Genomic DNA, 25,259 nt, shown 5'->3' with positions numbered 1-25,259 from the left:
TTTTTAGGGAGGGAGAGAGAGATGGGAGGGAGGGGAAGAGGGAGAGGCCCCATGGTCAGCACAGAGCCTGACAGTGGGGCTTGATCTCACAACCCTAACACTATGACCTGAGCGGAAATTGAGAGTTGGATGCTTAACTGACTGAGCCACCCACGCATCCCTCATTAACATATTTTTTTTGTTAAAAGATTTTCAATTATTTTCATTTGCAGTATGTCCAACCAGATAATGAATTGTTTGCAGCTCCAGAACCACAGAGATTTTTCTGGAATTTTCTTGTCCTTGAAGGCATTGCTATGTCAGAAATGCCTTCTCTCCACTCCAGGCCAGTTAAAACATGAATACATGTCCTCTGTGCCAAGCGCTGTCAAAGCACTTAATGACAGAATTGATCCTTCCCTGTGCTAAAGTCTGCAAAGGTCCTTTCTATGCCTTGTGCATGGAAAAGTTTTATTTTATTGTTTGACCTAGCCTCTCTAGGCCCCCCTGATCTCTAGTATGCTGTCCAAATGATTTACCCTGGGTCAGGATACGCACTTCTTTTTCACCTACTGTTTCCTGCTGAAAGCCTGAGTAGCTAGGAGCTATCTTTTTGGAGAAAGTAGGTAAAAAATTGTGTGGAAGGGAGGAAGCCTGACATAAGGAACGATGGTGTTCTGGGTTAAGCCCCTAAATTCCACAATGATCTTAATAAAATGAATTCAGAATATTTTGATTTCACTGCCTTGGTCCCATGTTTAAGAATAAAAACATTTACATCTATTCTAAACTAACAGGAAAGTGTGTCTGTGTATATAGAAAGTGTTTTCCAGAAAAAAAAACATTAAATATATTTGATATTTTTATTGATTTTCTGTTTGCTGCAGTTAACTCTTCCCATTTTTTCATCTTTAGTGAACTGATACTGTAGAGACCAGTGTTTCAGTGATGACAAGCATTTTTCATATCAGACTTAACCTGCATACCAGCTTGGTGAGCCTCACTCTCTGCCAGGCTCAATATTCCTGGGTAAAGTTTTGCAAGATCCAAATTTTGTCAATTTTCATTTTCCATCATTTTTTGTCATTTACAAGTATACTGGTCAGTATTAGCCACTGTTAGTTGTCTTGTCTTGTTTTCTACCAAATTTAATTTTCCTGCGTTAATTTGGAGGTTTCAACACTATCAATACAATCTGATTTTCCAATAAGTCCTTTAACCAAAGCAGTGTCCTCCATGTTGTTAAAGCCATTCCCAGTATGATTATGATGGTTCTTTCTTCTTGTAACCTTTTTATAGACTGGGTAAAGACAGATTGTGTTTATATCTAGAAGTAAAAAGCAAAGATCATTAATGAACAAATGTGAACCTGGGTGCTTGGCTGGTTCAAAATAAGAGTCAAAACATCATGCTTTGTGGTAAGCTTGTTGACTTTTTTAGGATGAGAAATCTTTGTTTTGCGAATGTGACAGGCTTGTCAGTTCTGTATTTTCTTTTTACCTCCATTGTGTTTTTTCATAAATTTACTAAAGTTTCCTTAACAAGGTAAATTTTCCCCAGATCTTCCAAGGAAATTTTCCGTCTAATGATTTTCCATTTGATTTCTACTCTAGTAAGTCCCTTAGGATTGGATTTTGTTTATAATCTTATTCTTTCCCAATGCCTTTTTCTTTTTTTTTTAAAGATTTTATTTATTTATTTGAGAGAGAGAGAATGAGAGATAGAGAGCACGAGAGGGAAGAGGGTCAGAGGGAGAAGCAGACTCCCTGCTGAGCAGGGAGCCCGATGCGGGACTCGATCCCGGGACTCCAGGATCATGACCTGAGCCGAAGGCAGTCGCCTAACCAACTAAGCCACCCAGGCGCCCCCCAAGGCCTTTTTCAAATTTCACGTTAAGGTCCAGAAGAAGAGTAAAAATAAATTTATGATTTATTTATGCAATTCATCCCAGACATTCCAAGTGAAAAAAAAATTACTCATTTCTATTTTCCTTTCTCAAAAAAAAAACAACATAAAAAAAGATAGTAAAACCAAGTTTTTACGGATTGATGAGTCAAGGCAAGGGATGGAATTCTAGGATTCCAATAGAATTAGGACAATCTTAAACCTCCTTTGTGGAAGAGCATTTAGTATTGGGAGTGCTCGAAATACCAGAAGTCTGGAGAGAGTAAAGAACAGCTCTTCACCACATGCCTGTGAGCTATTATTCTACTCTGCACAAAACCTACAGTGTGGACTACGGTTGGCATGAGGCTTAAATTAACAAGTAAAGGTTTCTGAAGAGCCTAGCAGGTGCTGGCTATCATTCTTTAGTGGGTACTGTAATGGTCTTTGCAAAAAGAAGGCACAATTCCTGTCCTTAAACGGGCTCATTTTGGTCCTAGTGATGACTAGCAACAATGATCTCACAGTGTTTATAATGGACCGAGATAGAGGTCAGCCCAAGCTGCTGTGGAAGCAAGTAATCTAGCCCAGTGGTTTTCAAACTTTTTCGTCTCAGGACCCCTATACACTTCCAAGAGCTTTTGTTTATATGGGTTAGTTATTTACCATCATAGGAATTAAATCTAAGAATAAAACATTTTAAAAAATAACAAAATTCATTGTTATAATCGATTATGAAAAATACATTTTCCAACAAAATTTAATGAAAAGGGTGGCATTGTTTTAAATTTTTGCACATTTCTTCAGGGTCTGGCTGAATACATGGCTGGATTCTCCTGCTTCTGAATTTAATCAGTTGCTACATGTTTTGGTTGAAGAAGATGAAGAAAATTTGGCCTTAAAACATATGGAATTGTCAAAGAGTTAAAGCTTCTCTGAAAGGTTTCCGGAATCCTTCAGAGGATCCTCTTGATACATTTTGAGAACTGCTGACTTCGACCAGGAATGATTCTTGGAGAAGGCAACTTGAGTCCTGAAGATGACTAAGGAGGGGAATGGAGGTGGTTAATGATGGGACTGTTGTGCACACCCAGCGGGGATTCTTGGGCAAGGGGCTCATCTACTCCGCTCTAGTCTTCCATTTTTGAAAGCAAACCCAATTAATGAAAAGTATTGGGGGGGCAAATTTGACTATCAATATTACATTATCTATGAAGCCTTCGTGCTTATTACAATCGAGAAAAACTGATCTTTGCCTCACCCCTTCGGGCCGCCAGCGAGATGATAGCTAAAGGCCCGAAGGCGTGCCGCGCCCTCAGAAGACTGGGAGGGGCGCGGAAGCGCAGGGAAGTGCGACTGCCTGGGCCCCGCGGAGGCGCGGCGCGGGAGGGCCCACACTGCGCAGGCGCAGCGTGCAGGCCGCGGCCCCCGGAACGGTAAACAGTGGGGTCACGTGACGCGGCCCGGCTCCTGCCCCCGCGCCGCCGCCGCACGCCGATGGCTGCGGGGTCTCGCGCCGCCGCACGGTCCCCACGAGGCGAGCGACCCTCGGGCCCTGGGCGGCGGTGGCTGCTACGAAGATAAAGAGGGCGGCGCGGAAGCCGGGCTAGTGTCGTCAGCAGCAGCCGCTCGGCCCGGTGAGGAAAAGAGGCTGTGGCAGCGACGCCGACGTCCTGCGCGTACCCCCTCTCCTCGGCACCCACCGGGCCCCCTCCTCCTCGGCGGCGGCGGCGGCGGCGGCGGCGGCGGCAGCGGCCACCATCTTCCTCTTGCTGCCAGTGGTAGCGCTCGTCTGGCGGAGCTGGGTGAGTTGCGGCTCTGGCCGCGGCCAGGGAGACGGGCAATCCTCCCCTCCCCCATCCCCTTCCACACGCACAGCGCCTCCGCGGGCCTCCCCGCCCCTCCTGCGGCGGGCACTCCGCGCCTTTCTCCCGCGCAGCCGGGAAACCTGACCGACCTCTTGCGCAACGTCCTCGGCCTGCCCGGGCCGCGCCTCTGTAGCCCGGGACCGTTTGGACCTTGGGCTGGGAGGGAGGCGCGGCGGCGAGGTCGTCAGGCGGGGAGGGTCGGGACCGCGGCCTCTCCCCGGCTCCTGCTCCCGGGCCTTCGGCGGTGAGTGTGCCCTACAGCCGGCGCCGCCGCCGCGCGGGCGCGCAGGCCCGCAGGGACCGCGGGCGCTGCCAGGAAGGCCTGGTCCGCAGGCCCCCGGACCCGGCCCTTCGGACCTCTTTTCTCCAAAGGAGTCCGGCTTTGAGCTTTGGGCCCTGGGTCTGGGAAGCCAGGATTGGCCTTTGCCGCGAGGCCCAGCCTCGTCCCAGCTTTTGGAGAGGGGGGAGTTGGCGCTCTATCCATCCTCCTGCAACCGCGCGCTTTTGTGCTCGGGACCCAAACTGTCGACTCCTTTTGCTTAGTTTGAAATGGGAAGCCTAGAATCTGGCCTTCGGGTAATACGATTAATTTAATGAACCACTTGTCGATACGTGTGTGTTAATGGTGCTAAATAACTGATCACCTGACACGGGGGGGGGGGCGGGGAGGAGGAAGAAAGGGAGAGAATGTTGGTACGGCGCATAGTCCTGTTTCCCTTCTTTCCCCCAGCAATGTGTTGCCGGGTCCGACGACCTTTTCCCATCTTTGGATTTTTAAGTGCCATTTCCTAGAGACTATGATTCGAGGTAGTTTGAATGCATGGTTATTGGTGCTATTCAGGAATCATTCGCAGATTATGATCATGGATAATCATTAATGTAAGTGGCAACAACGCTTTGTTATCTACCTTTTTAAAATCTTAATTACGTGTAGAGGTACTTAATTTAAAATCAGACATTGGTTACTGAGCCTTTCCCAAATGCTTTACTACCTTATTTTAAGCTAAAAAAAAAAAAAAAGATGCAGTAAACTATTTAGGGAGTACATTGTTCTACTTAGTTACTATTTTGGGGTCGGACTTGTCTTCCTTTTTACAAACTGGTTGTTTGAGATCTTCCGAAACTACGCCTGCATTACTCATTCATTTCCTACCATTTTTTGATTCTTGAATGAAGTGTTTGGGATTGTGAAAATGTTTGTAGATGTGTTTGTGGTTGGAAAGAGACATGAGTCAAAGAACCAAGAAATCTTTGCAGCATTCTTCTGTTTTTGAATTTGTATATTCATTCCGGAGCACAAGAGATGTGTAAATATTATTTCGGGTAGTTTTTACCTTTACTACCACTCGACCTTTTCTTAATTTTCTATTATTTTCTGTCCAGTGCTTCTGTTTACTAGCCCTATAGTACAATAACGAATTTTTTCTCCATCATTATCACTATCTTTTTTCATTATCACTATTTTAAATTACAAACTTCCCCATGATAGTAATATAATTTGAGAGGGGACTTAGGAGCTATTATCGCTCTGATTAAGCCACACACTGTTCAGTCAATTCTTGAGCTGCAGAAAGACTTCTACTCAACTGAAGTGGGCCACTTTTTAAGTATGCAGAATTTCAACAATAGATTTTAAGCTTTATTTGATAGCTGTATTGGTGATTTGTCAAAAGGATAACAAATGAGTTACTGATGGGACCAGTTTTCCCCTGTTCCTTGCATGCTTTATAGGTCCGTTTATTGAAGAGCATGAAAATGTAATTTATTATACTGCTTTTGCATCCTTGGGGAAGGTAGTGAATTTCCTTATCTATCACATGCCGTTGGGATAGACTTCACATAACTTTAGTTGATCCTTTGGTATACTCATCTGTTGCATATTCAAATAAGTCAAATCTAAAAGAAGTGGTATGTAAATGTAGGTGAAAATTAGCGTTGGTTAAATGCAAATTTCAGAATAGAAAAGTGGTAAAGAAGTTGTCTCTATGTTAAAATGGCTTAAAGCCATACTATTAAAATTTAAAATGTATTGAGATTGGAATTAGATAAGAAAGGTTGGTAATTTTTGAGTTCTGTCATAGCATATTAATAAAACTATTATTGATAAAAGTTTGGAAAGCAGCAATTGACAATTTGGATTACTGCAAAATTATCTTGAATTTAGATTTTTACATAGTATGGATTATATTTGGAAAAAACTGATGAATGTAAATTAGGCATACAGTTCTGTTGTTTTGAGTGCTGAAATGTAATGGTTATCTTCCTTGGTAATATGGTGTTGCCTTTTTGATACATTTTGCTTTCTTAAATGTGCACTTTTTTCCTTGTTTTTTACACAGATTTCTCATGAAATCCTTTTTACTTAATTTTTTGTCTAGAGATAAAATCTTTTTATTTTTTGAGGTAATGAAATTTATTAATCACCATCTCAGGTTTGTAGGTTACCCATAACTACTTCACCAGCGTCATGAAGTATCAGGAGGAGGGCTGATTGCAAAATATTTTCATTCATCCATGTTTCAGGAATTCTTTCTGACAAGTGGCTGCTGATTTCTTTCTTGTGTGGAGCAGTACATCTTGGGCTTTATTTCTCTCTCATTTCTTCTTGGAGCACCTCTGAGAATCCTGGAGTATCTTTTCAGAAGCTTAGACATTTTATTTTTTAACTACAAAAATGTCTTGGCAAGTTGTTAGACACTTAAAATACAGTTGTATGTTGAACAGTAAAAGGTAACTCCCTTTTAGTTTCTGCTGTCTGATTACTGGGAAAAGATAATTGAGGGTATTGATTTGATTCAAAATGTTTGACACCCAGGTGCTGTTTGTACCCTCAAGAAACCCTCAAGAAACCTAGGTTGAGAAACAAGATTCAAAGACATGAGGCGTTAAATCATTGTATTAGAGTTAAAAGAAGAAATTTCAAGAATTACAAAAGGCATTGTGTGAGGAATTGTCAAATGTATAGACTGGATACTTACTCCTATGCATTGTATGTTTAATTTAGATCATTTTTTAATGGTCGGGATTTTCATTTTTATCATCATTTGTACCATGAAGAGAGGTGATGGATGAAGAGAAATAGTTGAATAAAAATTTCAAAATACTATTCAGAAGTTTTAATCCACACAATCTATTAGATGAAGTTTTAAATGGCATAGTAGATTGTACAGAAAGGCTAAACGTAATAGTTTTGTCTCATTCATAATTCGTGAGAGTTGGCCACATGAAAAAATTCTAAAATTGTAGACTGTGAAAATAAATTGCAGAGTTTGTAGTGGATAACTTCCAAAATGATGTTTATACACACTGAGGATAGATAGCCACTGTATTTTTTATATGTAGGGAGTGGCTTAGTGCGTATTTTCTAACTTATTTTGGAAGAAGTGTATGTCACTTTAGTTTTAGTATTTTTAGGATTTCATTAATGATATATTAAGAACAGAAAAATTAGTTTGTGTTATGTGAGTAGAGTGCATAAAGTATGGTAGTTTAAATGTGCAGACTCAGGAATCACAACACTGCCTGGGTTCCAGTTTGGGTATACTGGATATGTGACCTTGGGTAAATTACATAATGGTCTGGGCCTCCGTTTGTTCATCTGTAAAATAGATGCAATAATTGCACCTACCTCACAGTGTTGTTGGGAGGAACTAATGAGATAATGCATACAATACACTGAGCATAGGGCCTGGCACATAGTATATGCTAAAAGTACATGTTAGCAGGACTGTTATTACCTAGGCCATAGTTCTAATGATGAACTACTTCCACTGTTTCTGTGGTTAATCCAAACTGCTAATGCTTTCCATAATATCAATAGGATATAGTTATAAACTTTGAAGTTAACTCAGTACAGTTGGCTAGTGTGATTCTGCTTTTGCCAGTTTCAACTTGTACTTGATAGTTCTTTTTCTAGATTCTTAGGTCAGCTTTAGTCTTAGTATGGCAGACACCTTGGGTTCTTATATTCTTTTACCTGATAAATTCAGAAAAGTTATGAACCTTGGTGCTTCTTACAGATTCTAACCAGTGAAACTGGAGTAGAATTTGATGTGTGTGTTTAGAGCAGTTGATGAGGTTGTGTTGCTCTATAGAATTATACTTCTAGAATTGTGTCATACCACATGGTTTAACCATTTAGTGATTTTCCTTACCTCTATCGTGGAAGGATAATTTATTATTCATCCTTAATGTTGTTATATTATGGTGGTTAAGAACTGACCTTTGTCTCAGAGCAGAATTGAGTCCCAGCCCTGTCACTTACTTATTCTATAATATTGGGTGTAACTTCGCTAAGCTTTAGCCCCACTCTTATGACTTGAGAATAATGATAGTACCTTACTAATTGTGTGGTTGTGAAGATTAAATGACATGCATTTAGCTTTAGTATAGTGCTTGACACATAATAAATATTCAATGCATTTTACTTTATAAACAGATATTATAGGGTAGTGGTAAGTGCATTGATTCTCGAATGAAATTTTCTGGGTTCAGATTTCAACACCACTTACTACAAGTAATTTAATCTCCTTGATCCCAATTAATTTCTTCCTTCCTTCATTTGTTTCTTCCTTTGTTTACTGGATTATAATATAGCATTGTTGTGAGGATTAAATTAATAAATATAGAGCAGAGTTTCTTAACTTTAGCAGTTTTCTGGCTGGATAATTCTTTGTTGTGGGGCTTTCCTAGTGCATTGTAGTATATTTACTAGGTGCCGGTAGCCTGCCCTTCAGTTGCGATGGCCAAATGTCCTCTAGAGGGGCATAATCACCTCTGATTGAGAATTACTGATGTAAAGCATGTAGAACATTGCCTGGTGTGAAATTAGAGCACGTCATTTTACGTTTTTCGTCACCATTAGTGGTACTTTTATTTTTTTTTTATTTTTTTGTTTTTTATTCTTTTATTTTATTGCCTATTAGAAATTTGTTTATGGTAAGCATGACTAATGAATTGATGGCTTAATTTAAACTGTAGTATAGGGGCTGGAAGGCACCAAGTTTCCATTTCCAGGCTTTGCATTTAGATCTTTGCCTGGATTGCTTTTCCCCATTTTTGTATGGATCACTCTCTCTTTCCAGTTTTTGGCTTACATGTTGCCCTGTAATAAGATCTTCATTTAGCATTGTATATAGAAACTCTCCTCCCCCCATCACTATTACTCTAAGTTTTCATCATAGATTTTATAATCTCCTGAATATATTTGTACCCCCCATGCCATCCCCATACACTTACACACAAATATAGACTGTATGAGACAGACTGTATGAGACAGAGCTTCATCATGGGATAACCTCTTAGGGCCTTTGATAGCTTTAGTGATTTATTGTTAGGCTTAGATATATATATATATATATATATTTTTTTTTTTTTTTAAGGAGGTAACATGATAGAATACGTAGTTTTACTTTGAAGATGCTTCTGAAAAGTTGAGATAATTTTAATGTACTCTTAATTTAAAGGGGATTTTTGTAGAAGTGTAATTTTGTGTGTGTGTGCTGTTGGTGCTTTCTAAATCTTTCTGCTTTCTAGTCATACATGGAAAAATACATGCTGGTTTTTTTTCAGCATAAACTAAATTTGGCTGCAGTATAATTTTTTGTGAGTTAAGATAAAATAAGTATTTTAAAGTGGTAAATATCTTCAAACTCAGATTAAATTTTATTCAGAATGTTGGTAGTAATACTTATTTTTTAATTGTATTCTGAGTCTTTCTAAATGGTCTGTTAGGACTAAACTCTGTCATTCATAATTAGCATATGCTGTTCCCTTTGCCTGGAGTATCCTCTGGACCTTGAGGATCCAGCTGCTTAGATTTTCTTGGCCTCATAAGTTTCACCTTCCTCTGTGATGATGTCAGTCCTTCAATATGACACTTTCATATTTTGTTGTGATGTTTACATGTTGTTGTATTTGTTTATATGTCTGTAAGTTCCTTGAATTTTGAGAATTGTGTTTGTTTCACAGGTACCTGTGATAACTGATTAAGTGGATTATCCAATTCCCTGACTTAGTTGGATATATTTTATGGTCTGTAAACATGAGTTGTGACTGTGAACTGAGAAATAATTTCTGATTTTAGCATATATATATTCCCAAATTATTAGTATCGATTTAATTGGGTATATTCGTGTCATTAGTCACATAGCGTACACCCTAGATAGGCTTGTTATATTTTATTTTTCTTTATTTTTTTGAAGATTTTATTATTTTTTTTATTGAGGGGAGGGACAGAGGGGAAGGGACAGAGAGAATCTCAAATAGAGTCCACCCAGTGTAGAGCCCGATGCGGGCTTGATTTCACAACCTTGAGGTCATGAGCTGAGCTGAAATCAAGAGTTGGACGCTTAGCTGACTGAGCCACTCAGGTGCCCTTTGAAGATTTTATTTTTAAGTAATATGTCTGTACTCAGCGTGGGGCTCAAACTCACAACCAAGAGATCAAGAGTTGGATGCCCACTGACTGAGCCAGCCAGGCTCCCTTGTTTTAATTATTAAACTTATAATGGCAAATATAAGGAAGCATTTAAGTATAATGTCATTGTAAGAAATAGGAATTTGTTTAACTCAGTCTGTTTACTTAACAGGTATTGAATCAACTCTTAATTTTTTTTCTTAATTAGATCTGATTGTTTATCCACAATACTAGGTATCTCCCCTAATTCTATTTTATTATTATTTTTAAAATAAACCTTTAAACAATATCATTTTTTAAAAGTTTGTTTATTTAAATAATCTCTACACCCAACTTTGGGCTGGAACTCATGACCCCAAGATCAAGAGTCGCTTGCTCTTCTGACTGAGCCAGCCAGCTGCCCCTTCTCTAATTTTAGGTTAGTGTTTTAAAAAACTTATTTGGAATAATTTTAGACTTATAGAAAAATTGCTGACATTGTATAGAGTTCGTATATATCCTCATCCCAATTTCCTGATTGGTACATCTGACATAATGCTAGTGCCTTAATCAGAACTAGAGATTAAAATTGGTACATTGCTATTAACTAACTTCCGGACTTTATTTTGATTTTACTAGTTTTTCTACTACTGTCCTTTTTTTCTTCCATGATCCAACCCAGTTTACCACTCTGCGTTTAGTAGATTTTTACGTTCATGTTAAGTGACTTAATACTCCTGCAGTCAGCTTGTTTTCCAGTTTAGCATGGAAATAACAATAAAATGTTATTATTTTATTTTTGATACTGAATGCTTGAAACTGATTTTTTAAAATAAATTACTTTATACTTCCATTAAATGTTACTTTCAAGATAGTCTTGTGGGATGACTATATACTATCATTTTTGGAATTCTTTGGAATTGCCCCCAGAGCCAGTTGCAACTGCTTATGAAAAGTCAGTCTTACTAATTTATAGCAATTTTACAAGAAAACTCGTCTTGTGATGTGCTGTGTAAAAATTGTCTTCTTGGGACCCTTAAGTTTGGGATGCTTTATACCCTGTTCTCTGTTGGCATATTAAAGATGTCTCAATGGTAGATGCTTAGCAAATGTTTGTTGAATGAATTAAAGGTATTATTAAAGAAATGTAATTTTGTTTTGCCAGTCCTTCTCAACATTTGACCATGGAAGCTTTTTCCCTGATGTTCTTCTTTAAATCCAGATAAAACACGCCTTTTAAGTCATATACCAGTTTTGGCCAAATACCTGTACTGGAAAGTTTGGTTCACCCATCTTATTTACAATATGTTTTACTTTTTTTTTTAATTGTTCTTTAAAGACTAAATATTGTTTACCATTGAGATTAAAAAATATGCCACAGGCTCTTAAGGTAAGGATGGTTCACTAATAGCAGTGTTACTGAAAAAAATATGTTGCCTATTTAGGTCACTATTTGAGTGGGCTGGTCTTCCCTATAGCTTTGTGAGTTTGAGCTGTGTGATCATAATTTCTCAATACTCTGAATGTCTCCATCACTTGAAAGCACACAGCTAGTAGTAACAGAAAGGCTGACTTCAGGTGAAGTTTGTAGAATTTACCAGACTCGTGTTGCTGTGAGACTGAGTGCATTTTTAGTAGGTTCAGCATACTTTTTTTTAAAGAAGGAAAGTTAACTACTTGCTTTTAGAACTGGAGTTGCCCTTTTTTTCTTTTTGATTTATCTGAGGAAAGAAAAGATTACTAATTGGGATGCAACTTTGAAGAGGAGGTAGTCTTGGGTTCCAGCACATTCAGATAAACTAATTTGTCTGTAGTTCTAGCTACTTGATTGTGTAAACATTTAGTTAACATCTTTGTAAATTATTTTTAATTACTAGAAATTTATTATACTAAAAATTTTTTTTTGAACTTAAAAACATATTGGTGGAAGTATTGGTGATGTATGATAATTGAGCCTTTCTTAGTTACTGAGAATCAGGTAATTAGGGAATTAAAACTTTTCCTGACTTTTCGTCAGCCTTGTGAGCTATAATTTTCTTTTAATGGTATAGTTAGAGAATGCATGTAAAATAACCAGCAGATCAATCAAATAGTTAACATTTTATTTCAGTGTTTTATCAATATTTTAATATAAGTAAATTGCAAAATTTGAGAAGAGGTAGTAAAATCCTGTTTAGAAGGGGATTAACTTTTGTGAGAATGAGGAAATTTTCTTTCCTTTTTTTTAGGATTTTAAATTGCGTTACAATAAACTTTCCACTTAAAATGAACAGGTTGATGAATTTCAGTGTATGTATACATTCATGATTTAGGACATTTTCATCATCTCCCAAAGTATCTTCCTGTCCCTTTGCACTCTAGCCTTCTGTTATCCGAGGACCCAGGCAACCACTGATTTGTTGAAAGTTATGGACAATTATTTTTAAAGAAGAGCCTTTGATGAGTCAAATCTAGTCAATTTCTAGCTTTGTAGCTCAGTGTGAAAGAGGAAGAGGTGTGGCTATGGGCTATGGAGCCTTGGAACCTGGGATTGAATCTTGGCTATTTTTTGGTTTGGGGAGAAGACATTTAAATTGTTTAAATGAATTTTATTTTATAAAACAAGTTATTTACATGTATCTTCTATATAGAGCCTATTACTGGAAATAAATGTGTTAAATTTAAGTAAAATGTTTAGCAGCATATAATATATAACCAGTAAATTGTTGAGTGTCTTTGGACTTCCTCTTCTTTCATCATTTTTATAGGAGAAAGAATCAAGGACAGTTTGAGGAAATTTTGGTAGATTTGGAGGCAGTCTAAAAATCATTGGAATTTTGGAACCCAAGATACTATCAGTTAATTGATTTTCTAGCTAACTGAATATTATTAGATGTTTTTGTTGATGCGCCCCCCCCACCTTCCAGAATACATTGGTTCAGTTTTTTCTGAAACCGGTATTGAAGATAATTCAACTTTTGATTAATCGAGGATCTTCTAGGGCATTAGATCACCTTTCTGAGCAGTATCTAGTATCAGTAGGTAACTAGCTTGACATCTGTATATATCTCACATAACTCACTAAAATAAAATTAAATCTCTGCTATGTTGTTTTCTTGTCATTTATCTCAATTTATACTAAAGGAGTCCCCCCCCCACTAAAATGCGTGTATGTTCACATCTCTCCTGCATATGTGTAGTTTTTTGAGTTTTGATTTGTTGGGTTTAATTAATAGTTTCTTTCCATTTTTTCCTCCTACCCCTGCAAACAACCTTTTCTCTCTATATTACCTTTCTTTAAATAATGTAAATGCTTTATAAATAAAACAGGCTATTTTACAGTTTTAATAGGTATGGGACAATAATTTAAATAATTTGATTTTGGCTCTTCTATATGGATTTATTGTAAAAGCAGTGTCATTCTTAATTTATGAGAAGATTATGGTTAAAAACATATGGTTTTTATGGTTTAAGCCATGTCATTCTTTCAACTGTATCAAATTAATGGATTATATACATAGGTTTCCCCCCCTCAAAATAATGAATTGAGTAAACATTTAATAGGATTTCTGGTAAAATGATACTCTACATGTGTGATAAAGAAACATTTAGTAAAGATTCGTTCTACATGTCCAAATGTTTATTTTAAAAACAGAGAGGATTTTTTTTAAACAATTCAGAAATACCTAAGTGTGTTCTTAGACTCAAAACTATTAAAATAATTTGGTTTTAGGTGATTATCAATTGATAGCTTTATTTCTTATGGTATTTTTTTTGTCTTTCTATAGGGCTGAAAGACACACAGAAGTCTTCATGGATATAGTTGATACATTTAATCATTTAATTCCTACTGAACACTTAGATGATGCCCTATTTCTAGGATCCAACCTGGAGAATGAAGTCTGTGAGGATTTTAGTACAAGTCAAAATGTCTTAGAGGACTCGCTGAAGAACATGCTCAGCGATAAGGATCCTATGCTAGGATCTGCAAGTAACCAGTTCTGTTTGCCTGTTTTGGATAGCAATGATCCCAATTTCCAGATGCCTTGTTCAACAGGTAATTCTTACTTTTTTTTTTTCTTTTTTCTTTTTCTTTTTTTTTTTTTAGTCTGCAATTTAAAATAAAAAGAATTTTCAGCAGCATCTTTTTTTTTCTTTTTCTTTTTTTTTTTTTGATGAGGGTAGTGAATTTAGGATTCTTTAACTTGAATTTAGAGCTTCTTTTCTAGACATCAGAATTAGACTTTAAATTTTCTTCCAAGGAATGTGGAATTATCTTTGAGGATATTATGGATGTAGAAAGGATGACCAATGACCATATAATTTATTATCCAAAGGGGGATACTTTTTGAGAATTACAGGGGTGCTGTTAATAGTTACATCATGACAAAAAGTATAAATTGGGACTCTCCCTAGTATATAGGGGTTTCCTGGCAAATTGGGACATTATATTACCCTAGGCCTGCTGGAGTCAAGGGGAATTGCTGAATAGACCTTTTTCAGTGCTCCTTCCAGCCCTTCAAATTTAATATATTGTGTGCTTCCATTTCAGATATTTTGGCATTTTGAGAACTCTAGACCTGTGCTGTCCAACTTAGTAACCACTAGCCACACGTAACTATTAATCACTTGAGAGGAGTCCAGTCTTAATTGAGATGTGCTATAAAGTGCACATGAGATTTTAAAGACTCAATATGAAAAAATATATAAAATATATTTACCAGAGTTTTTTAAATGTTGGTTACATTTGTGATATTTTAGATACTTTTGGTTAAATAAAATATATGATTAAAATTAATTTCATCTTTTTACCTTTTTTTAAAGTGGCTACTTGAAAATTTAAAATTATGTATGTGGTTTCCATTATATTTCTATTGGATAACACTGCTCTAGGTTCTGTAGTTGAAGTAACTGATTGAGGATAGTAACTTTCTGTAAGGCTAAACTAATTCTTACTACTTCAGAGATATATTAATATGTGGAAGAATATGTAGGCTTTCTTTTATAAAGCAAAGCAAATATTACAACAAATCTTGGGGCAATTAGCTGTTCCTTAAGCTAAAATTAAATAAAGGAAAATCAGCTTCACATGGAGAAGTTAGGCTTCCCCTCACTGTTCCCTAGAATAGTTCACAGGTTTATGTGGTGTCGATCTGTCTTTCAATGACTCTAGACTTCTGCACTGTAGTTTTTCAGTATAGTTTTTGTTTCCTTTTAGTATTTTCTACCTAATATTTTAATGATATTTAAAGTTTGGATTAGGCTGGCCTGCTATTCATCCATAAATCTGTCAGATTACTCTGCTTGAAGACCTCAACACTTTGACTACTAGGAATTTTTTCATTTTAACAACTCTTTAATGCTGAGATCTTTTGAATTGCTTGCTAATGGTGTATCTCTGAATTATATACATTGTGTTGTGTTATTGCATAGGTTTATTGTTTTTGTTGTATTCTAAATGTTACAAAGCTTTTAAAATTTGTTTTATGTATGCATTGTTCAAGTTTTTTACTTTGGTTCCTGTGTCAGTACAATATACCTAATTATCTTTATTGTCAAGTGCTTTTGACGGTTCTTGGTTGTATACACAGTTTCACAGTTCAGTCCAAATTCAGGAAAAACATTTATTGCATACTTAATGTGCTTGTTACTGGAAATATAGATCCTCTTAAGGATGTTATTCTAGGTCTGAAATTGGCAAATGTATCATCCTGTTAGACTTTATTTATAAAATTTCAGCCCTTTAGTAATACTACTGGTATTCCTACTTGCTGTCCCCCTTTTTTAAAAAAATTATTTCTGCTGATATGAAAAGTTTTTATTGATGTGAAAAGTCTCTTCAGTTTGGTGAACATTTCTTTTGTTATTTGAAGATACTTGACAATTTTTTTGAAGTATGATTAATTAATAGTCATTTGTGATTCTTTTACAAACTAACTTTTTTATTTAAGAACTTAAGTGAATTCTTTTCTAAAAATTTTTTTTAAATTGCTACAGTTAACTTTGTTCTGAAGCAGAATTGTTTGTGTTAACATGTATGTAGTATATGTGTTTTTAAGGTATGTAGGGAATTTGTAGAGGAAATTTTAAATAATAAAGCTTTCTGTCTTGGATTGTTGAGATTTCTTTGCCACCAGGTAGGGCATTTATCTGGATTGCTTCGACGTTCCCTCTGCGGTTTGGGATATTTGGTTGAGTAAAAGACCTGTATATTTTCTAATGATAGCAAAATGGAAATCATTTCAATTTTAAAAGAATTTGTTTTGACATAATTTTAGATTTAAGAGAAAGTTGGAAAGAAGAAATTTTATTATAAACTAGTGAAAACCTTATATGGACAACTTTTATATGTTTTAGCTATTCACTTACTACTTCAGCTTTTTGTTATAAAAAGGACAGAGTTTTTGCCCAGATGTTTTGTTTGTGGGTCCATAGGTTTTTACTAATTGTCCTTACTGACCTTTAGCAGGGAAATGATCCTGGCAGTATTACTCATGTCAATGAAAGCTATAGATTATGGTTATTTTGTAACCTTGGTTTAGATAGTGCTAAAACTAGCAAACAAAGTAACTGCTATGTCTTGTTCTCTGCTATGCTGAACCAAGTTGATTTGCTTTAGTTGTTAAAGACCAGTTTTTTGTTGACATGGTTGAGTAGCTTGCATACATTTCATTTGTCTCCAGAAATCATAGGATAGCTTTAACAAGTACAAAAATAGGAAAGAAACATGGAAGATTACTTTTAGGGCTCTGTTCAAGGCAAAAGAGTTAGGATGCTAATTGCTTCATTTTGGGAGATAACCAGTAGATTTGTCATCCCCCCCCCCTTTTTTAATGCTTTTGACTCTAAAGTATTTCTTTATATACATATTGCCGTATTTACATAGGTTTTTAGATTTGCCCAGTAAACTTTTTTTTTTAAGTCTAGTAAGGAAAATCATTAAGTATTGTTGGGGAAATGTTTGGTCTTGATGTTCAATCAAGCCAGTTATTGGTATTTAAAAATCCTGTTATCCTTAAAATTAAAATATTTGCCCACGTAATAGTTTCAAGATGCCAAATATATTATTTATATAAACACATGAAGAGTATATGTAAAATCATTGAAATGGTTTTTGAAAAACTGGTGGTATAGAGTGTCATGAAATAGTTTATCATTTTACAAACATGTTCCCCTTTTACATAGATGACAGGATTCATAAATGTGAAGCAAACCTTGTATTTAATTATTTCTTTACATGGTATATTGAAAAGTTAAGTGGCTATAATTTGATTTATTTTCTTAAGACCAGGAAGACAGATACATTGTATATATATGGGTATTCAGAGTAGCCTTTCATTCAGATAGCACTCATAGCTACTGCACCCTTCATTAATATCAAGGTGTTCTTTCCAGGCTACATCATGGCTTACAAAATCTTCATTCACTAAATTAAAAAAAAAAAAGCCCCTCCTGTAGTGTGCTGTTTGGAGATTAAAGAACTCAAAAAGTCATTAAATTCTTACAGGTATCTTGCTTATTTGCTAAGTTGATTCATATTGTATACTTAAGTATTTTTTTCAACTGTAAAGGAAAACTTCTGCTAGCATGCATATGTGATAGTTACTTTCCTATCATGAATGACATTGATAATATATGACATTAGGCAGTTTTGTTTAAGAAGAATTTTAGCTTATACTGCTTTCCTCTCACCAAAGTATCATAATACTTGTTAAGACTGGTTTTATAAGCCTCTTAGCAGTAGTGTGATTTAGTCCCTTTTTTGGGACACAAGTTTTAACTTTCAATCATAGCGCTATAGTTGGGGCTTCTTCATCATTAGAGGTAGAATTCATCTATGTAATATTAGAAAAATGGTGTTGTACTTGTCCTGAAAAAATAATTTCTGTCTTAGTGCATCACTGAGATTTGTTTAAAAGGTGTTTATAAGTTTTTATGGCTTCATGCTTCTCTTAGACAAATATCCAATCAGACAGTACATTGAACTAAACACAGTGGACCTTTGGTCCAATAAAATCCTGTTTTCAAATTTTAATTATTGTTCTTGTCCAGGGATGGCAAACTCTTTGTGCAAATTATTTAGGCGCGTGGCTCCAAGTACACATATAAATTCATTCCATATTTGCACTGGGGTCCTTTTTCACTGTTTTTGTTTATTATTCTGGTAGTTTTTTTTTTTTTTTTTAACTTCCTGTGCCATTACAAGAAGTCAAAATCAATGAACCTCTTGTGTGGTTGATCTTCTTTTTGAGAATTGCATTTGAACGAGAAAATACAAATCTAATACATGTAAGTGAAGTAGTTATACAAATGAGATGAAATATATTGTTTGAGACAAAGTGTATACTGTTTAAGACAAAGTGTATTCTGTTAATTGATTGGTAGAGTAACTGATCAGCCTTGTAAGAACATTCATAGCCCTTTAAGAATAAAACTTAATTTCTTAAGATTGATTAATATTAAATATCATTTTGAGTTCTACTTTAGAGGGATTTTGGTGAAAGAGGATATGTTTAGAAGAGAGCAAATAGAAAAGATTGGTGGACGCCTGGGTGGCTCAGTCGTTAAGCGTCTGCCTCCGGCTCAGGTCGTGATCCCAGGGTCCTGGGATCGAGCCCCGCATCGGGCTCCCTGCTCCGCGGGAAGCCTGCTTCTCCCTCTCCCACTCCCCCTGCTTGTGTTCCCTCTCTCGCTGTCTCTGTCTCTGTCAAATAAATAAATAAATAAATAATCTTAAAAAAAGAGAAGAAAAGATTGGCAAAAGTTTGTGGAATTGGAGATGTAACATAGTGGAGGAGAGAAAATGCTGGAAGGTGGGACGAGTAGGCTATAGTAGCAGCCATAGATCCTTGAGAGTTTGTCACATGGCAAGAGATTTGACCTTTTAATAGGTAATGGGAAAGAGCTGGATCCATTATGTAGCAGTTAGAGATACAGTTTGGCTAAAAGGAGGAACTTGGGGTTCCCCAAAAATAGAGTAATAGTTTCGCGGGGATATGAGATTTACACTTTTTTTTTTTTACAATTGAGTTTTGCTCTGCTTAGCTTGAGCTAAATATAAAACCAAGTGTATTTTAATTTTAGTTTGCATTGACTGAGCCTTTAATTTTTTGTCTTTTCAATTTAAAATCTGAAATCATGGGGCACCTGGGTGGCTCAGTCAGTTAAGCTTCTGCCTTTGGCTCAGGTCATGATCCCAGGGTCCTGGGCGGGCTCCCTGCTCAGTGGGGAGTCTGCTTCTCTCTCTCCCCCTGCCCCTCCACCCTGCTTGTGCTCACTCACTCTCGCTCACTCTCAAATTAATAAAATTTAAAAAGAAATCTGAAATCATGTCTTCATCACTATATCCCTAATTAATGTCTTTTAGTTTTTTCTTTTATTTATTACTTAAAATTTATCTCTATTTTTATTCCTGTAACCCATTGCTTACTTCACTTAAAAACAAAATACAAACCTTGGATCAAGACTAGAATAGTTTTTATTCTTTGGGTTGCTGACTGAATCTTTTTTTTTTTAATTTAACCTGCATATCTATGCTGTTAAAACAGGCTTCTCTTTTCAAGGTCTTGGACATTTGATTCTGTTGAATCTACCTTTTTTCTGGAGGTCTGCCTCACAGGGTCCTTTGTCTTGTTCTTGTCTGGATTTGCTGTTCTCTAGGCCTGTTGAATATCTGTCATCCCTGAGCTTCACTGTGCTCCTGGAGTAGAGAGCTATTGTTTTCCTGTATTTCATTTTCTTTATCTGTGCCCTCTTGATGACATCCTTAGTAACTTTCTTATAACATCATATTTCAGTAATAATTTGCTTTTATATAGAAAACAAATTTGAATATCTCCTTTTCTTAAAATTTTAAGACATTGCTTCTTAGCTTCTAGCACCTGGTATTGTGGATGGGTTGTCTGATTTCTTGTATGAGACTTTTAGGTGGCCTTTGTTAGGTGGCCCTCCCCGCACCTCTGCTTTAGGATCTTTTCTTTATCTTTTGGTGTTTAGCATTTAATTTTTGCGGGGTACTTGGTGGTCCTTTTCTGTTTGAAGAGTGATTCCTTCAGCTCTGTGAAATTTTCTTGTTTTTTTTTTTTTTTTGGTTTTTTTTTTTGCAACTGCTAGTAGACAGATTTTCCTCTTTCTAGAGCCCATGGTTGGTGGTGTTTTTTTTTTTAATCACTTTCTTGCATCTTTACCATCTTTTGTCTTTTTAAAGTTCACTGCCATATTTTCTCTTTGAATATTTAATTTTGACAACTATATTACAGTTTCTAAGAACTCTTGTGTTCATTCGTACCATTTTTCTAAAAAATTTTATTTATTTATTTTTTATTTTATTTTATTAAGTAAGCTCTATACCCAGTGTGGGGCTTGAATTCAACCCTAAGATCAAGAGTCACAAGCAGTAATGTCCTGAGCCAGCCAGGAGCCCCTGTTCGTACCATTTTAAAAATAGTATTCTGTTGTTATAGGGATATAGTAAGAGTTTCTTTATAGTCCACATTGGTTTGTGTATTTGTATATTTTGATCTTTCTCATTGTGTTGCAAGTGTTTTTCAAATGTCTAGTTATTTTTGGTTGTTTGTTGATGTTTAAACTGGGAGAATTGGAAATTTATGCCAGGTTTGCTGTGGGATAAGTGAATGTTAGCTAAATAGCCTGCAGTTATTTGGGGGAACCTCTGAATACCAGGGTGAGAGGCCCTTTATCATGAGGTGTTAACTGTCTTAGTCTCTCCAGCTTGTTCATTCAGTTTCAGTTTAGGGTTAAGAAAAGATTTTCTTGCTTGGAGTTCAGTGCTTGGCTGCAGGCCTTGCTGTGGGTGGTAATGAAGTCAGGAGAAAAGATGAGCTTGACCACTTAGCACATTAGTCCTTAAGTTAATTCTTCATTTCTAACCCAGTCACTACCAATGCCCTTTGCTGGGTGGGGTTGTTCCCTTTTGAGTTGCAGCTCCTTTTGGCTCTAGGCTGTAACTTTTTCATGCTCTGTTTCATTAATCTCTTCTCTTCAGTTTTCTTTTCATCTTTCAGAAGTGTGTTACAATCTTTCATCTGTTTTTGGGCTTCTCCTTACTCTTTGTTATTATGGGCTTTACCTTTTATTTCTTTATTCTCATTTTAATGGGATTTAGGTAGAAATAGGAGATAAAAATTGGCCATATGGAGCCAATGACTCTTTTAATTAGATCAGATAAAATTTCTGATAACCAGTAATTCCTACTTAAGAATTTTGGAACCCTGTCCATTGTTATCTTGCCTTTGTCAGTGTAGAATTTTACCCTGTTCTTTATTTCTTCTATGGTCAGTTTGCATTTGTTCCCTTCCTTTTAAGATTTCTTAACCTATTAGTAGTATTAATCTTAATTGCTAGTTTTTTGTTAGTAATAAAGCTATTAACAAACTCCTCAGAGTTTGCAGGTTTATTAGTCAGATTTTTCCAAAGAAAGAGAAACCAGTAGGGTGTGTGTGTGTGTGTGTGTGTGTGTGTGTGTGTGTGTGTGTGTGTGTGTGTGTGTGTGTGTGTGAGATATAGGGAGAGATATTAAAATTAAGATTGTTTTATTTTAAGAAATTGGTTTATGTGATTGTGGAGGCTAGCAAGCCTAAAATCTGCAGGGTAGGCTGGTAGGCTGGAGACCATAGGAAGAATTGATGTTGTATCATGAGTCTGAAGAATCTTGAGTCTGAAGGTCTTCAGTTGACTTGATGGGCCCGATCCATGTTATGGAGGGTAATCTGCTTTATTCAGTCTACTGGTGTAAATGTTAATCTCATCAAAAATATATTCACAGTAACATTTAGATAGGCATGTCAATAAATAACTAAGTTCTGTGGCATGATGAAGTTGACACATAATATTAACCATCAGAGCAAGGTACCAAACTCTCAGAACATGATAGATTATTCTTTGAACTATTAGTGCTAGTTTATGTATGTTGTCATGAAAACAACTTTTAATCTCAGGATTTTTGAGATAGTGGTTTCATGGGGAGTTTGCAGGCAGAGGTATCTTATAAAGCCCCCAGGTCTTTTCTCTTGTAAGGGATTATATATAAAGGAAGTTGATAGAAAAGCTAGTATTTGTGGATGTTAATGTAACAAGTACTGTACAAAACTATTTGGCCGGCATTATCTTATTAACTCTTTACAAAAACCTTAAAAGCTGTAAATAACTATTATTAATCTCATAGGTAAATAAACTGAGATTTTGAGAGTTAACTCATTTTCCAAGTTCACTAATAAGTATGTCATAGTAACTTAGGCTAGAAAAGATTTTCAGTCTTTTTTGCCTTCAAGTACATGAGTGCTCTTTTGGTCAAGGCTCTAAACTGTATCCCAAATTTCATTCGGCTTCATAGTCAGCAAAAGTAGCATGAGGCGTGTTGTTTTGTTTTTGTTTTTCTTTTTGTTTTAAGTTCCATTTTTAAAAGAACAAAGGGGATAGTTGTCTTCTTTTCCTTTCAAAGAATTTGTGGATTTGTAGGAGAGATTTATGAATGCCTGATATGACTCTTCACTATTAAAGACTAGGTGTTTTAGAGAGAGATAGTCATTAGCCAGTGATTTAGGCAATTGTAAATATTAGAAAGTTGCTCTAAGGATGTGCTTTTTAACTCATTGTCAACAGGTAGAAGTGTACTACAAGCTACGTAAAACTTTCTTCAACAGGTAGAGTACTGATTCAAGATGGTATTCAGTTAGATAAAAGGAAAAAAAAATCAAACCTCTTCTCATTTTATAGTTGATTAAGAGTTAAACATTAACTTGAAGAAATTTTGTTAACAGTGGGTCATTTTTGGCTTTATTCACTTACTGAGTGTGTATTTTATATCAGGTAGTGTGCCAGACCGTAGATATACAATGCTGTGTAAAACAAAACTGTTTCAATTTTAATGGAGCTTTAAGTTTAGTATAGAAGTAACGTTTCTGATATTTTGAGGTTGCTTAATAAGTCTAGTTATTTAACATGTACTTGCTGGGAGAGGTAGTCTTTCATGGGTCTTGTGTGTTCCTGAATGTTCCTGCTGAGTGTGCCAAGAATGCAAGGTCTTAACCAGTCTGAAACCGGACTATTTTTTTAGGGTTGCATATTGAAAAATACAAAAAATTGTATTTTTAAGGTTGTGCAAGCAACCTTGAAGACTAAGATAACATTTATTCCTTCACCCCCCCCACACCAGACAAATTGCAAGTTTGCTTATTGCTTACTATGGAAACGATAAATTCTCCACACTGTTCCTCTTCTGTATCTCAGCCCACTATGTAGGCCCACCTGTTGCCCCTATGGAACTTGGGGGTGGGGGGGGCAAAGAGGACTGACAACATCGAGGTCATGCTGCTTGCTCTGCCATGATGACAGAATTCTTTGTCTCTGACCCAGTAGTCTCATGTCTTTTGTCAACACCATGTATCAGTAACAGGCTAGTTTTTTAGTTTGCAAGTAGGGTAAAATCCCAAACCCTTCATAGTTCTCAGCATTACTGTGTTGAAGTTCAGAAATAATATGAGGGCTTATTACCAAGCACTTTAATTATTAAATATGAAAAAATGATTTACTTCCGTGAAGGCAAAGATAGCTTTAAATACCGTATGTTGTTTATACTGGCATTAGAATAGTTCCTAGTCTAGCACATAGTAGGTGTTCAGTAAATTTTAACTGGGGTGGGTGGGAAGGGACAAAGAAAGGAAAAACAGTAGGGCCAGGTAGTGGGACCAGAAGTTAAGGTAGTAAATAAAATGTTTGCTGCAGGTGGGGCACAGTTTTGGCTCTCAGATTGCTAGCAGTCATTGTGGAAGAGGAAAACATTCCAAGGTGAAAAATTAGTGTCTTAAAGTAAAACCAAATCCAGTACCCAGGAAAAGGAAAACTATTTCTGACACTAAAACTAGAAAGAAATTTTATCCACAAAGTTTTGTCCTAATGTGTGATGCAATTTAAAAAAAAAATTCTTAGTAGGTGCCTCGTTAGCACAGTAGGTAGCGCTTCAGTCTCATCATAAAAAAAATCCTTAGCAACATACTCTCAATAAACATAGGGCTCAACACTCAATATGTATCCCAGTATGAGCACTATCACAAGGACTAATAGAATGGTCTGACCCAATCCTACGTTAGATTTTACACTGTCTTTCAAACAACCTTACTTGGATGTCATTTCTTACACCAGATTTTTAAATGTATTCATGTGAGGGTGAGTTATATAATACTGTCTGAGAACTGGTGGGAATGCAATTACCCCCCCCCCCTTTTTTTTTGCCACTGTAAATGCATAGACATAAGCCTTATAAATAAACAGGGCTGTGTATGGGATTGTGTAAATTTAAAAGCTCTGATGGGGGTATTTGTTTGAATAGGAGGCTTCTCTCCCTCCATAGCAGAGGAGGACAGAGCCATTATTTTCCTTAGAAAATGATTTTGGGATCCTCCATAATGCATAAATGAACAGGAGAAGCCTCATATTTCAGATATAAATGAAGATCATTTGGCATAGCTAATCTTTGTTTTATAGCCCTTGTTTTAAGTAGCAACTTGTTGAGTAAAATTAATAGATTCTACCCTCTTTAGTTCCAATCGATTATTCTTGCTGTTCTCCTCTAGTCATGGGAGGATTGCATAATCCTTGTGGCTATTTTCACTATTATCACTGCCCAGATTCCTTTGGAACTCTTTAGGCTTGTTCTTTCTACTTCTGCCCCTTGTACCTTTCTCCCCTCCATATTTATTTGCCTTAGTTAGTGAATGTTTTAAAAAGATTTTTTAGCTTTAGCTATTAGTGTTGGTATTGTCCTCTGCCATCTCTTTAAAATACTGCCTTTCTCTAATTTTGCTTTTCTTTTTTCATAGACTTTATTAAGTCTAAGTGCATCTTGAATGGTAATTAGTTACAAAATGTATACTTCTAATAAAAGAGGTAAATTATCATGGGATGATTAACTAGAAGTTTATTTACTAAAGCAGAGAAATACCCAAAATTGTTCTGAGCATAATTGGTCTAATTCCTTTTTACCTGGTAAAGCTATTTCCTATAATCAGAGTCTCAGATTAAGGTGAAAGCATTAGTCGGGTAATTAATCTTCAGTAAGTACCAGTCCAGGAATACAGTGTGAAAAATACCTCCTTAAGTGAACAGCTGCCTGGGATAGCTTAGGGAAGTAAACA

The 25,259-nt window shown here is 36.3% G+C and overlaps 2 protein-coding genes across 7 annotated transcripts in view; one reads left to right on the top strand and one right to left on the bottom strand.

Annotated features, from left to right (window-relative positions):
• Positions 1–1,114: 1,114 nt before the first annotated feature.
• Positions 1,115–4,215, bottom strand: LOC113927934 (BRD4-interacting chromatin-remodeling complex-associated protein-like). Its single transcript, XM_027604058.1, has 3 exons — positions 4,023–4,215; positions 3,821–3,955; positions 1,115–1,306 (listed from the first exon to the last, which is right to left on the bottom strand). The coding sequence occupies exons 1-3, from the start codon at positions 4,213–4,215 to the stop codon at positions 1,128–1,130; spliced, it is 507 nt and encodes a 168-aa protein (XP_027459859.1). The 3' UTR covers positions 1,115–1,127.
• The window catches only part of PHF3 (PHD finger protein 3), an 86,014-nt gene continuing 64,072 nt past the window's right edge, over positions 3,318–25,259 (top strand). Inside the window, exons 1-2 of one of the 6 annotated variants that reach the window (XM_027601313.1) lie at positions 3,318–3,668; positions 13,988–14,164. In XM_027601313.1, coding sequence (XP_027457114.1) covers positions 14,062–14,164 — 103 coding nt within the window. In that variant the 5' untranslated portion in view covers positions 3,318–3,668; positions 13,988–14,061. Of the gene's footprint in view, positions 3,669–3,787; positions 3,976–4,410; positions 4,611–13,895; positions 14,165–25,259 lie in introns of those variants that run through there. The other 5 variants (XM_027601312.1, XM_027601317.1, XM_027601311.1 and 2 more) reach the window with 5 other exon arrangements.

The sequence above is a fragment of the Zalophus californianus genome, chromosome 7, assembly GCF_009762305.2.
Source record: "Zalophus californianus isolate mZalCal1 chromosome 7, mZalCal1.pri.v2, whole genome shotgun sequence".
Taxonomy (NCBI): domain Eukaryota; kingdom Metazoa; phylum Chordata; class Mammalia; order Carnivora; family Otariidae; genus Zalophus; species Zalophus californianus.
Note: the sequence above shows the minus strand (reverse complement) of the source record. Positions and strands in the feature narration are given on the sequence as shown.